This window comes from Camelus dromedarius, chromosome 7 (genome assembly GCF_036321535.1).
Source record: "Camelus dromedarius isolate mCamDro1 chromosome 7, mCamDro1.pat, whole genome shotgun sequence".
NCBI lineage: Eukaryota > Metazoa > Chordata > Mammalia > Artiodactyla > Camelidae > Camelus > Camelus dromedarius.
Window position 1 is genome coordinate 21,709,436 of NC_087442.1, and position 14,932 is coordinate 21,724,367.

The window sequence follows — 14,932 nt, forward strand, 5'->3', positions numbered from 1 at the left end:
CAAGGTCTATATTCGCGTGAGGAAATTAAAGAAGACAGGTGACAAGAAAACCATCTGCGCTGCTTAGCGATGCAGGATGAGCTTCTGACAACTCTTCTCTGTGCCCCAATGTTTGCAATCCTTCTCAAGGGCTCTCAGGTGCAGGACAAATCCCACCTCTTCCATTAAGACTTACTGGAGATTCGAATCTGATTCCTGACATCAGGAGCTCTGAGCTTAAAAAAAAGGTCAGACAGGCTTTTTGTCCTGTGTGGGCAAGGGAGGGAGCTCAGACCTGGGAACAGATATTAGAGAAACTGGCAGAGTAACAGGATGGCGTGCCACAGGCGTTACATTGGGGAGCCAGAAATACAGGATCACGCTCTGATTCTTATAGGTTCTACTAAAAATAAAGGTTTTACAAAACAGCCTGAAGGCAAGAAGTTGTGAAAGGCCTTGGCATGTTGATGCAAGGGTGAGAAGTTCTTTGTCACACGTTGTATGGAGGGTTGAGGAGAAAGCACTGGAAACGGGAGCAGGATCCCTATATGACACCAGGGTATTTTCTATACAATTGGTTTTCCTTTGCTTTTATCTTCATGTGCGGAGTCAGATGCTTTTCTGCAGGCATCTGGGTCACACCAGAGTTTGTGAGATGACCACAAATGTGCACACAGAAAGCAAACCTGACAGTAATAGGAAAGACGGCACAGACCAGAAGGAGCAGGATTGCTTCAGCCGGAGCTACAATAATTGAGAAATAAGGAGCACACAGACTAAAAGTCACCGGTGATACTGTGAAAAGAAGGGTTGGAGGAGGTAACTGGCAGAATCAGGAGAACTTGGGATGGGGAGACTGCTGATGAAAGTTGGGATAATGGGTGGGTGGTGACATTATTTAAGACCCACACCAAAGGTGGCCAAGGCAGTTTGTGGGCAGGGAAGAAAAATCACATGGAAGCTAAGAACTACATTTTGGAAATAATAGATGACAGCTATCTACTGGAATCTGTATTTGGGTATCCAGTATTCAGCAGCTGAAAACAGATCTGCAGGCAGAGAAAGAAGTTAGGGGTGGAAATATTCATAAGTAAGAGGCAGCTGGAGCCATTAAGTACATAAGGTCACACAGCAGGTGTGACCTCTCCTGCCTCTGAAAGACAACTATGATCTGTACGATTCACATTAATATTAATCCAACACTGCCAAGAGACACATTTCTGTTATCTCACCAGTTACTCAAATCTGTTTTTATTCAATTTCACACACTGATGTAATCTTATCGCAGTTAGACTGTAAGCAGTGACAGAGATGATATTTTATTCATATTTTACCTCCAAAAAGGTACCCAACAACCATATGTGCCTTTTTCTAAAATATTAGTGCCATGAGAATAAGTGTTTGTAAGGTTCAATCCCCAACGTCCTGAACAAGGTAGGCATGGAGTGGTTGTTCAAAAAGTATTTGCTGAATAATAAAAATGAGGTGATCTCACCCATGGCCTTCTTAAACTATCAAGTGATTAGGCATGATGAAAGCTTTAGGGACTGAGTCCTCAAAGAGAATAAACCCACAAATCTTGGTCTTCAGAAGAGGATGACCCCACTCATCAAACCAGTCCAATCACTTTTTGAAGCCAGAAGAGGTGAGAAGGCTAAACTGCAGAAAAGTGATCTAGCCCAAAAAGGCCAGACTGAAGACAAAACCTGGGATTCCTACAGTTACAGAAGAACACTCACACGCAGCACCCACAGAACGCACTCTAAACCAGCAACACGTTAGACCTGGTGCTCCAGAACAGGCCTCGGCTAATTATTCCTCATGTCCTATTCATCAGCTTTAAGTGGGATGAGCATGGTTCATCAAAAGCTACTGCCGGGAATGATTTCTCCCAGGGTAGGTCATATTTCAAAACACTAATTATCGAAGTCAAAGCGATGGAGGCCCGGTGACGGCGGCAGCCCTCCTAAGTGGATACCAGCACTCATCCTTCAAGGCAGGAAAACAGGACAGAAGTCTGAGGGTGAGCCTACTGACAAAACTGGAAATGTGCTCCAGTATTAACTACTCTATACCAACTGGCAGCTGGTCTGGAGATGGGACGGCATTACAATCCAGGAGAAGTAATGACAGAAAGAATCAACACAAATATAGCAAGACAAGACGGGCGGGGGAGTGGAGGAGCAAGAACATCAACACGGAACCCTGTCCTATGGATTGCTTCGGCAAAGGAGTGCGTGACCCATGTACACAACTGAACAATGAGCACTTCATCTGGCCAGCTGCAGGAAGAGGCTAACTGACATTCCTACCCTTTTACTTTCCTAGGGCTGCTGTCACCAAGTATCACAAACTGACTGGCTTAAAACAGAAATTTACTCTCCTAGTTGAGGAAGCTTCCAGTTTAAAGTCAAGCTGTAGGCAAGGCCCATGTTCCCTCTGAAGGCTCTGACAACAAATCCTTGCCTCTTCCCAGCTCCTGGCGTCTCCCTGGCATCCCATGGTTTGCTGCAGCCACATCACTCCAACCTCCATCTCCACTGTCACATGCCCTTCTTTTTCTGTCTCTGTGTCCTACCCTCTTCTGATGAGGGCAAGGGAATTTGGGTTTAGACTCCACCCTAGCCCACTATGGTCTCATTTTAACCAATTACATCTGGGACAACCCTATTTCCAAATAAGGCCACACTCTGAGTTTCCAAAAGGACGAGAATTCTGAAATGACACTACTCAGCCCACTGCACCTGGCATCATGAAAACACCAGGAAAGACGGTCCAAGCCAGCAATCCTCAGGGGGCAGAACTGCAGTATTTTAGAATACCTGAAAATCTGCCAGAGAAAAGAGAACCCGTAAGTGAAAGCAAGAAGATGGTGCCAGGTATCAGTAAAAGAACTTGATTTAGTAAGAACAAAAAGCTTCATTCAGATTTTAAACACCTTAAAACAAGAAGCACATATCCTTTGCGTTTACAGTCATATGACCTCAATTATGAAACTGTAGCACCTCAGTCACCCAATTGTGAAGAACTGAAGGAACTTCTACCTCAGAACCAACATACAATTGTGCACACCACTTTCTTGTACACCCACAAAGTATTCATGCCCTTGAGAAAGAAACAGTCAAACAGCTGAAGCATCAGCCAAACTTTCTGGACAGAGCAAAAATGGAGGCCACAGAACGAAACCCTAAAAAGTCTGTGCCAAAAAACTGGACTCACTACTTCTGAATGATGTGCTATTTTGCAAATACAGCAGAAACTTTTTATGAGGAAAGTTATCTGTACTATCCCTGTACAGACCCTTAAGATGAAAACTACTGGCAAAAAAAACATTGTGAGAAAAGGTGGCAAGAGTCGGGTTTCCTTCCCAACTGAGCACATCTGTACAATCTCACTTTACTCTCGTCTAACAACATATTCTATACACTATCATACAGCCGGAGCTCAAAACAATCTATTCTCTGTAAACCAAGAGGTATAGGAAGTTGGGAGATTTGCAATTCAGCACATTTTATAGGGTTTTTGGCACATAAGGGTTATTTTTAAAGAAGAAAAAAAAAGCCTGTCCTCTCCCTACCCCCAAACACAGCTGAGCTGATTCAGCACAAAACTCCCCCTAAAATAAAATCCCAGTGTGCAGAGAACAAGCATGGAAAGTTCCAGCCCCAAGGACGACATTTCAGAAATCAAGCTGAAAAGATCAGGAGTGGGTGGCTTAAGACAAGCTGACCAAAAAAATCAGTTATAAATGTAAGAACTTTCACCAGAAACCTATGAGCAACTTAGGAGTCCAGGGAAGGGAGTCTTTAAACACAGCACTACTATGAGTATTACCCAGAGATAGGAGATGGTGAGGATTCCGACAGCTAAATCATTTCCCACAGGTGAGCATATAAAACAAATTTCCAGGAAGGCAGTTTAAAGTTCTACCTTCTTTAACCTCGAGGTTCCTTCTGAAGAAGACATCACAACATACATCATACAAACACCACACATTCACCATAACCTCAACACCCTGATGGTCCCAAAAGCGCAGAGGTACTTTTCACAATATACAGATTTTAAAAACCAAGAATCCATCAAAAAGAGGACTTACATGGCAGCAGGTGGAGCCCTATCTTGCTGAGAAAAATTCAGTTTCCAAAAACAGGCAACTCTACAGTCATTTCTGTTAATTACCTTCATCAGACAAGGGAGATGGTGAGTCAAGGATCTTTCCCAAAATTCAAGGGGGCAAAGCCGTCTAAAATGACCCTTGGTCTCCAGGGCAACTGACACATCTCCAACCTGTCTCGGTGGGAAAAGTCTTACTAGGAAAAGGCACAGTCAGAAAATACCAGTCATTCAAAACACCTCCTGATTTGGTAAGAATCTTCAGCCATTTATTCAAAAAATTTACAGCCACATTGATGGTAACAGCTGGCACTGAGAAGGCAAGGACGAGCAACCTCGTATAAACCTGTCAATTTAAATCACAGTGCACTCACAACCTTAGGGCCTGTTTTGATCATTAATGTAAAGGACTTTTCCATAGCGTGTGTGACTCACATTAATATGAAATGAAAAATGTGGAGAAGACAAAGGAAATGTTCACAAAAACCAAACTAAAATACATCAGAGGTTAATTAAGAACAAGAATCCCCAGACTGCCAGCTCTGTACTTAACACCCCGGATTAAATCACGTACTGCCAAAGACAGAACTTACAAGTATTTTTAAGGGAAAGTACAGCCCTGTGATACAGCCAGTGAGAAAAGTGAAGGAATCCTCAAAGATCCATACCCCTGAAGAGCTCTCACTGGCTGAAAGGAACACTGCTCGGGCTGAGGAATGCCACACTGGTACCTTCAGAGACCTGCCCTCGCACAGGGGCCTGAGCATTGAGTGTGCTCCCCAACCTGGCGCTGGGCCAAGACAAACAGGCAACCTGTCCTTTCCCTCCTCCCAGAACTCACCACTGCCAAGAGATGGAAGAGAGAGGAAACTCAAGCTTCAACACTGGCTTGGCAATGTGACCTATGACCTCACATTGTCTGTGTAACTGAAGAGGAACATGTAATCTGACACTGGTTTCTGATGAAACATCACTTTGCAGGGACATCTCAAAGACTAATGAGATAATGTCTAGAGGGCTGAAAGCATTCAGAGGGCTGATCGCTGGTGCTATCACCCTGAGGATATCTGTAGACTAGGACAATGCGGCTGGAGAGAATCAGCTTCTTATAGCAGGTAAGTGTTCCACACAAGATTGGGCATGTTCCAAAAAGACTCTGACCATGGCTATCTACACATGATTCAGTACACACAACAGGGAAGCAGGCCCTTCTAGATGCCCTTTAATTCAGAATTGCAATGAAAAGCACAGACATCTGGGTATAAGATGCCTAACTTCTATGAGATGCAGTTTCTTTGCTTAAAAAAAAAAAAAAAGGAATGATACATCTTGCAGGTTGGAGATAAAAGTTAAATTAAATAAAAGTGAAAACAAAATTTAACAACTCAATAAATGACAGCTCTAACTCTTCAAGCTAGAAAGAGCATGAATATGAAGCATCTTAAAGAAAAGTCTGTCTGGCTCATGCTACTTGTTGGAACAGCATGAAAATCATGCAAAAGAAGCCACCAAAGAATAAATGAGCCATATCTTCTACAGTCGATTTAGACATTCAGAATATTTTACCCCATAGAAACAAGGCTATTAACAGTGGTTGGGTTGCCAACCTGGCTCATAAAAGCACATTAACCCAGAATAGAGATAATATTGTTTACGTATGATACCAACCATTCCAGACAGTGATGTGACTCCCAGAACACTACAGGAGACCAGATTTATCACGAGTTCAGTTTTGGACCTGGTAGATTTGTAAGTCTGCCAGACATGGAAATTATTCCCATCCACCCTAAAGAGTTCCATGCCCCCGAAAGTACATACTGCAGGTAAGATAGGTTTCCAAAAGAGAAGGACAATCTACAGCAGTATGAATTTGAAATAACTCCCTAATTTAAAGCCCAATAACTTCCCAAATGTCTGCATTTATCTAGCAAATTACCCAATTTTTAGTGCAAAAAAAAAAAAATCAGCCCAGTTTACAGGAAAAAATGTCAATGGCAAAAACAAAAACATACAAAGTCAGATGTTGGTTTACAAATGAGCCTTATCCCCCAAATTTACTTATACAACAAAAACAGTGGCAAAAACATGTAGGGAATAGATGAATTTGGGGACAGAGGTTTCTGGAGACAGAAGAGCCTGGACTGAGCATATACCTAGTGCAAGGGCTAAAGCTTCCTCACTTCTTGGAATTTCATTTTTTCTACCATTTTTGACCCTTCAATTGTCCCAATAAGGAACAACTTGGAATACAATGGTTCCCATGGTGACAGAAATTCTGTAATCAAGGGAAAGAAGTTACAGTCATTCACAGGTCATCGGTAAATGCTGTATTAAACAGATTGAAAATGTTTAGAACTTCTACTTTAGAGATTCTATGAAACAGTTGGGAAAAATTCCCAATGAAGATCCCATTTACCACCTTACCTCACTGAGACCAAAATGACTTAGGAACACAAACTCTTGCTTTCCTTGGGATGATCATCTCCAGACATTAAGAAAAAACAAAACAAAACAAACTGTTCCTACCATCAGAAGAGGACTGTAGCCCTGGTTCTCTCCTGAGGGCATAAATCTCACTATCTCATACACACCAAGGATGCCACCCCAGAAAACTAAAGGACATGCTGAAGTTACCAAGAGTTCCATGTGTCCACTATACTAGGACCATGAAGAACCACAGAAAAAATCAGCAAGACAGTTCTCTCCTCCATGCATATTCCTTAGTCAAGATTTTAGAGAAAGCGCAGATGGCAGATGGTAAATGGAATGGGGAGGGCGTTCTACCAGAGACTATGGCAATTCAGACAGCTTCTGAAACACTTCCAGGATACACACATATCCTACCCCTCCCTCAAACCAGATTTTACACACACACACACACACACACACACACACAAATGTATGGTCTAACACGAGTGGATACCCATTTTGTGGAAGTGGGAACCAGGTAACACCCAAATCTGTGCAAGGGGTTGATGGCAGTCAAATTAGTTGCACATTGATTCACGTCTCTTGATCTCAGAGCCAGTTAAAAAATAAACAAATAAATAACTAAAATAGTCAGGCTATGCTAGAGTCTGTATGAAAGCAGTATTATTAAACAAAACACAACAATATCATTTTCTGGCTTCTGGGAAAACATGAAAGCCTAGTATCATCCAGGATTCTCCTCCATTGGAGAGAAAAGGCAAATAATATTCCTGGTTCACAAATGATAAAATCAAGGCTCAGAAAGGTGCCTGGTTACTTTAATCAAGGCATTTAGCCAGAATTAAATCTTGAGAGTGACTCAAAGTGCATTTCCATAGCTGAGGTAGAGGCCACCGAACCTAACAAAGCATCTCATCAGTTTACCTGCAATCTTATTTCTCTACATTCTAGAAACCCCTCAAACCTGCCTTATTATAGACTCTCTGGGATGGTCAAATTATAGTCTGGGCAGAGACGATGATTTTACCTCCATTATCTTGCTAAGCTGTGACAGGCTGCCCTAATCAGCTTCCGTGCACACAGGCACACACAGACACACATGCTCCCTCTCGCTGCCTCCTGATCACCATGTGCCGAGCTGAACAGCTGCGGAGGTCTGAAGGGAATTGGCAGAAATGTGTGATGATGTGCTAGCCACCCCTCTGAGGCAGCAACTGCCCTGCCTGCTCCCAGACTCGAGAGCGCATGGGTGTTTACTGTTGCAACGGATGGGCCCAGAAGACAGGCAAGGGGTTTCAGGTGGTGAGTCAGGAAAAGCAGTTTGCATCAGGAATGTTCCAGCCCAGCAGAGCCGAGCTGCATCCTACTCCCTAAGCAGGGGTAAGGTATCCATCATTTACACAATGTCACCGTGGGGGACAAAACTTGGGCTCCGCACAAACAGCACAAATAGAATCCAATCAACTCTCATGCAGAGAAACCAGTCAATGAGATTTCTGCCACAAAGAAGAAACCTAATTGCTTAAGAATTGTCACCGTATCTGACGCTGGAGGTCAGTCCTCTTATCCCTAAGATAGAGGACTTTACAAAGGCCTGGCAGGCACGCAGTGTTGGAGAGTAGAGCCCTGGGCTAAACTTCTAGAACCATTCAGCACAGCTGCTGCACCGAGCTGTGATCTATGCTCCCAGGGATGAAATGGAATCGGAGCAGGACGATATTCAAACCAACCAGGTGGATGCCATAACACATGCCACACAACTGGCTGCACATGAAGCAAATGTGCACTGCCGCTCCTTTCAATGTAACTCTGGATGGATTTCAATAGGAATGCACGCTTGTGGGGGAATTCCCTGCTTGTCTAGATGCCATTGTTTATGAGCCAGTAAATGAGCGATATGATGTATCAACTTGTTGAAATAGAGATGTTAGACATCAGATCAGATAAGACAAGATCCAGAAACTGAAAGAGGCTTAAAGCCATCATTCGCACTACACTTCATGAATGAATACAGCACTCTGTCAAGTTTTATACAATGACAAATGAGGGAACCTGAAGGAACCTGAGGAGATTTAATATTCGTTTTAGGGGATCCAGTTTGGTTTCTTGACCTCAAAGTTAGCAATTTCGTCTTCTGCCCAGCTTCAAAATCTCTTGCTATATTTTATCATTCTAGTGAATATGGTGTATAATAAAATGGGTCCTACTCATATTTATTGTACGCTACTTTGACAAACCTCTCACATCACCAATCATTTAAAAACCTACATTAGTCAAGAATGTTAATATGGCTTCAATGTGTTGAGGCCAGATGTAGAGAAAATGACCTTATCATTCTGAAGCCACAATAAAAATTGGCCCAAAACATCTGCTTTCCTGGAAGAATCCCCAATGAGCCAGAGTAAGGAAAAGGCAAATCACAGTCCTTCCCTGAACAGATCTCCTTCAATTACCAAAGGAACTACTATATTCATTTCCTCTGTTTATCAAGGACACAAAGAAATGCCTAGGATATTCAGGGCAGGGAGGTCAGGAGAAATAAGGGGAAGATCAGAGGCTCATTATCAGCTTCCCAGAATGGCAAATTCTGCAGCGGGTCATAGAATATTCTGCTCCAACAACACAAGGAAATGCATTCCGAGGACCCTGGAGCCACTTGCTACACTACAAAGTCGGTGCACTACGTGAGTCCCGCAGGAACAACCAGGAAACCACTCACTCTTCCCAACAAAGGCAGACTCCCTCCCATTCCAGGAGGGCTCCTCTTGTCCTGTCCCTCAGAAGTAGGGGAGGGAGGAAAAAAGCAGTAACCTTCCCTGACTAGCAAATCTCACAGCACCGATTTTTAAATGGAGGTGTCTGGAGAGAACCAAAGAGCCAAGAAGCTCAGGGCAATATGCAATTATTAAAACTGGAATGGAGCCTGGACTCGGGAAGGAACATGTCATGAGAGCCTTGGCAATCACACTGTGGTCAGGGCCCCAATTTTAGATTTCTCTCAAGGGATACCACTTCCTGATATAGGGGCATGCCTCTCTTCTTAGCAAAGTAATACCGCTTGACTTGGTAGAGGAAAGTCATCTGCTGGTCTCTGGGATTCCATCACAAGGGCCCAGTTTAAAACAATCCCCAACTATTTGCAAATGTTTCTGTCATTACTTACCTTTTTCCCAATAAGCTTCTTTCGCAGAAATTCACGGGCTTCAAACATATAGGGAATGTCGTAGAGAGGACGGAGTTTCTTGTTCTTATCCTGAAAGCAAAATAAAACACCACCATCAGGAATGGGAAAAACAAAACAAAACCACACAAATGAACACAGTCAACAGCACAAGATACTGAAATATGCTATCTCCCAGTATGACAAATACTGAGTATGTGGTTAGATATATAGTAAGCGATTAGTAAATACTTGATTGAAATGCTTTACGGGGAAATGTTCACATGACATTTCACATGACAGGCTTTTTCACATGATGGGCTCAAAAGTAAGCAACGAAATGTTTACACAATTGGAAACAAACTGAACACTCCTCAACAGGAAAGAAGTACAGAAACTGCAGTATGTAAGAGGCTAAGTATTTGGGCCCTTGTACTATTTGTAGATATACTATCAATTTCATTGTTACTCTCAAGCACCTACCACTATTAGTCCCTGATGAATCATTATGTAAATACTATAATCCTTGACTCAGAATCCTTGTAACCTAACAACAACAATGGAAGAAATCCTGCAGATACGAAATAACACAAAGCAGTACTGAGTAAGTGCTAAAGTCTGTGATACAGACTAGGGACCAAGTGCTGTAAGAATTCAGGGAAGGGGAAAGATAGAAGTAATCAGGAAATGTTTCATTGAAAAGGTGGGACTCAAAGCAAGACAGGAAAACTAGGAAGAAAAGCATGAATAGAGTATTTCCACACACAAATATCCAGAAATGATCACAGCCAATAGCACAAGATATGAAATTGATTATCTCCCATTACTATAAATATTGAGTAATAGAGATACAGTAAATGACGAATAAGTATTTATATTTAATTAAAATGCTTTAAAGGGAATAAGATTATCTTTTTCATCATTACATGGGCCCCAAACTTCCCCCAAAAGTGGCGCTCCAAGTAGTGTAACTGAAATGACAAGGGTTGAGATGAAGGCCACAAAGTGGGGATGGATGGGAATTTAAGAGAAAAGAGAACCAGTTTAAGAAATTAATTAACAGGAACTGACAAAAGGAGTGAATGGGGGAATGAAAGATGAGGAATCCGATATTCCAAGTCATGGTGACAGGCCTAAGAAATCAAGAGAAGTTTGCTTTTGCTGGGGGGCGGGGTACGGAGGACTAGAACATGTGTACGGGAAACCAAGAGATGCTGGCTAGAATGGTGGGGATGATTCCTTTAATGTGTCTTTCCCATTTGCCCTGAAGTTCCATGAGAACAGTGATCCTGCCATTTCTGCTGTTCTTTGTGACCCGAGACTCAAGTATAGTACCTCTCTCATAGGGTATACTCAAAAAAATACTTGGATGTACCAATGACAAAAGAAATACGAAGAGTAATTTATACACACACACACACACACACACACACACACACACACACACACACACAAGAACAAGTATGCTTGAAGAACAGAACTGCATGCACATATTTGTGTGTCTCCAGGGCCCAGAGAATATCTGAAAGAAATTTAGGCCCAGACAATATCTCAAAGAAATTCAGAAAGAACAGAGAAAATTAAGGAATAACTCTTACCCGAGATGCACATGACTGCTTCTCCATCCTGTACAACTAGCCCTCCTGGCCTCAACTTTGCTTTGCTATCTATTTCACATCTGACACAACAAGATCTATATATAATCCATTCTATACTTCTTTAAGTATTCAAATTCTGTTTTCTGAAACAGCCAACTACTCACAAATAAAGAACATTTATCATTTTGGTACCTCATATTTAAACTAATGCCAATGACAATACTGAAGTCAAGGGCATCAAAATTCATGTTTCCTCCTAGATCCAAAGCAAGCCTTGGTGTCCATTCAACATTTCAATTCGTTGATATCACCAAGAATGTACCATTCTTTAAGTTTGAGCTTCACATTCATCATCCAGCTGTCCTTTAATTCCTTCGATTAAAAAAAAAAAAGGCAGCATCTGTCTAAGGAAATTAGGAAATGAAGAATTTAAGGCATCCTCAGAATCGAAGGTGAGTCTCTATCTCTTCACAGAGATAATGTGTGAGAATCAACACACTCTGAACAGGAACAACTGGGATTTCCAAACTCTGATCAAAGTCATGGGGATGCCCTGATCACAGTCTAATAAGTAAGGTATGGACCTAAACATGAAAATCTTTAAAGAAATAACGTAACACTGGAAAATGGGGCACGTGAGAGCTGCCTAGCCAGAGGGAGTGCTGGGTAACACAAGGTGTAGAATTTTGGATATTTTATAAGTGCCCAGGTAACCAAATGAAAATAGTGGGTCACTACTGAGGAGCCCAAAATAGAATTTATGATGACAAGCATTGATAGTGTAAGAATGCTTGCTAGACAGAAGATGCTAGATGCCAGTAATAAACAGGATATTTAATAAAGACAAAATCAATGGTTATCAGAATCAGCCATCAGGAATAAAGAAGTGTCAATGCATTCATATTCCCCTAGCGATACAGGGCAATCTATATAGAGAGTAATGCTGTGATTACACAAGACTAAGTGAACAATATTTTTTAAAATAAACTAAACAAAATAATCAATATTTCCTTTACATAGCCTTATGATTTGTCATGGAACCTGACGTCTGAACCTTACCCTACGCAGTCTGAACACCACAGAGGTATATGGCAATGCCATTTGACTGGAACTCCAAAACAACGAATGGTAAGAAACTGTTCCAGTAAGCATTCAAATGGAAATTATGGGATGAGATACAGCTAAATATGTGAACATGGCAGTCTGAACATCAAAGACACTCATCAGGACAGGGCCAAGCCAAGATATTCCCAGAAGAATCAAAGTAAATAAACAGTATACCAAAAAACATCCCTATAAGAAACAGGGCAACTTCAGAGTCGGATTATACGGCTCTCATGAAGCTAGGAAAGAACTAATAACATAGGCAAAAACAAGATATCACAAGTGAAAAGAGAATGATCTTGTTCCTCTAACCCTTCAGAGCTAGTAGCTATCGACATCTGCAAACATCTTACAAGAGACATATTAGAAGTCCCTAAGAAACTACAAAATAAAAGCAATTCCTCCAAATTACCAGGTGCAATAAAAGCCTTTGAAATCTCTAAGAGGCAACTGAGGTATGGAATGTATTCTGAGAAAACAAGACTTTAGCTGAATCTTGCCTGCAAAAAAGGACTGTCTAGTTTAGATTCTAATTTACATGGAAACGTTTTTGAAAAAATAAAAATAGGAAAGAATGCTTGATTTATCTGGTGGGCGGATAATACACAAACCAGTATGTGTTGTCCTCACTGTTCATCCTGAGAAGGGACACTGTATATAGGCCCTGCAATGACTCAGATTAGAGGTAACTTCCATCACCTTTATTTCTCATTGGTTTGGGAAGGAGGCCCAACACCCACATCTCAGCATCTAAAGACATGGCTGACATTTTTTATAGGAATTTATTTTGCCAAAATGAGGTCTCTGGTCAGTGCTCATTTAAAGGGAATGGAAGGCATCTCCAATCAAGGTTTTATTCTCAACCCCATTTCAGGACTAATTTTATCTAGCTCATCTTGTAGCCAAAAAAAAAAAAAAAAAAAAAAAAATGTAGCTAAAAACTTACTGGACCATGGGATCCTGCAGGATTTCTTAAAACAAGGCTGAACAAACACAGACTATGAAAAGATTGATAAATGTGGCTCCACTAAAAATTTTAAAGTTCCTTACTGAAAAAGCATCATGAACAAACTGGTTGGCCAAAGCATGAACTCAGCAGCTGATAAGTGAAACAGATACAGAAAAGGCAGAGCAGGACGAGAGAGAACTGGGGTACTGGGCCACGGTTGTAAACATCTCAGTGAGGCCTACCTTGATCACACTACATTTTAGCAAAGGCTCAAAGAAGGTATGAGATGTAGTCATCTAGAGAAAAGCAGGCAGAACAGCCAAAGAGCAAAGGTCCTGGGTTGGGAGATGCCTGGTAGATTTAAGAAATAGCAAAGACATCATTGTGGCTACAGAAGACGCCACAGGAGACAAAGACACAAATGTGACTTAACATTTGAAGGAATTACTCTGGCCACTGTGTTGAGGACAAACACTATAGGAGGGAAAGGGAGAACAAAGGAGATGCATTAAGAGATGATGACAGTAATCTGGGCACTAAATGATGGAAGATTACATTGAGAAGGAGCAGTGAGGGAGGTAAGAGGTGGTCAGAATCGGAATATCCTGAAAGTAGATGGATGGAATGGGAGATGAGAAAAAAGAGAAGTTGAGGGCAACTCCAAGGTTTTCTGTCTGATCAAATATAGGGGGAATCATCCCATCAGATGTGGAAGACCACAGCGAGAGGACACTAAAGGGAGGCGAGTAATAAGATTTAGGAGTTCATTACGGACATATTAAAGTTTCAAGTGGAGACGCTGAGTAGGCAGCGTGGGGTTCGGGAAAAAGCTCTCAACTCGTAATATACATTTAGGAGTTGTCGGCATACAGGTGGTATTCAAAGCTAAGAGACTGAAAAGGACAGAGGATGAGGCATTACAACATTAAAAGGTAAAGAATATGAAAAGGAATGTATAAAAGGAGAATGAGAAGCAGCAATGAGTTCGCTCAGCAGGAGGAAGCTACCAGAGTGTTCTGTCCTGGAAGCCAAAGAAAGAAAGTGAATTGAGGAGGGAAAGACGAACTGTGTCCAATGCAGGCAGGCAAGTGAGACAAGGACTACGATTTGCATGTTAGATTAAGCTAAGCGTGGGTCATCAGTATCTCAACAAGGTTAATTTTGATGGAGCAGAAGGGGCAAAGGCCTGGTTGGAACTAAGAATGGGAACTAAGAAGTACGTACTTTCGAAAGTTCTGCTGCAAAGGGATGCAAAGAAACTATGTGACAGCTGGCAAAAGCAGCTGGGTGAAGAGAAGGTACTTCTGTTTTTTCATTTTAGAGGGGAGAAAAAACAGGCAAAGGACTGGTGGGAAGCAAGTAACTGATAATGCGCAAGAGGATAGAATTTTTAATGCAATGTCTTTAAATAGATAACGGGGGGGGGGGGTGGCTTTACACAGGAGCATCAATAATTCACCATAGGTGTGTGGATGCAGACACATGTGGAAGTAAGAGTTGCTGGGAATTCTCATTGCTTTGATTTATTCAGTAGAGGACGGAAGGAAGAACTCTGACAAATCAATAAGAGAAACAATCCAATAGAAAAACTGGCCAATT

The 14,932-nt window shown here is 41.8% G+C and overlaps 1 protein-coding gene across 1 annotated transcript in view; it reads right to left on the reverse strand.

The window, feature by feature from the left end:
- Nucleotides 1-14,932, reverse strand: part of SND1 (staphylococcal nuclease and tudor domain containing 1) — a 379,791-nt gene that overhangs the window by 233,412 nt on the left and 131,447 nt on the right. Inside the window, exon 11 of the mRNA XM_010975627.3 lies at nucleotides 9,686-9,775. Within this exon, the coding sequence (XP_010973929.1) occupies nucleotides 9,686-9,775 (90 nt within the window). The remainder of the gene's footprint in view (nucleotides 1-9,685; nucleotides 9,776-14,932) is intronic.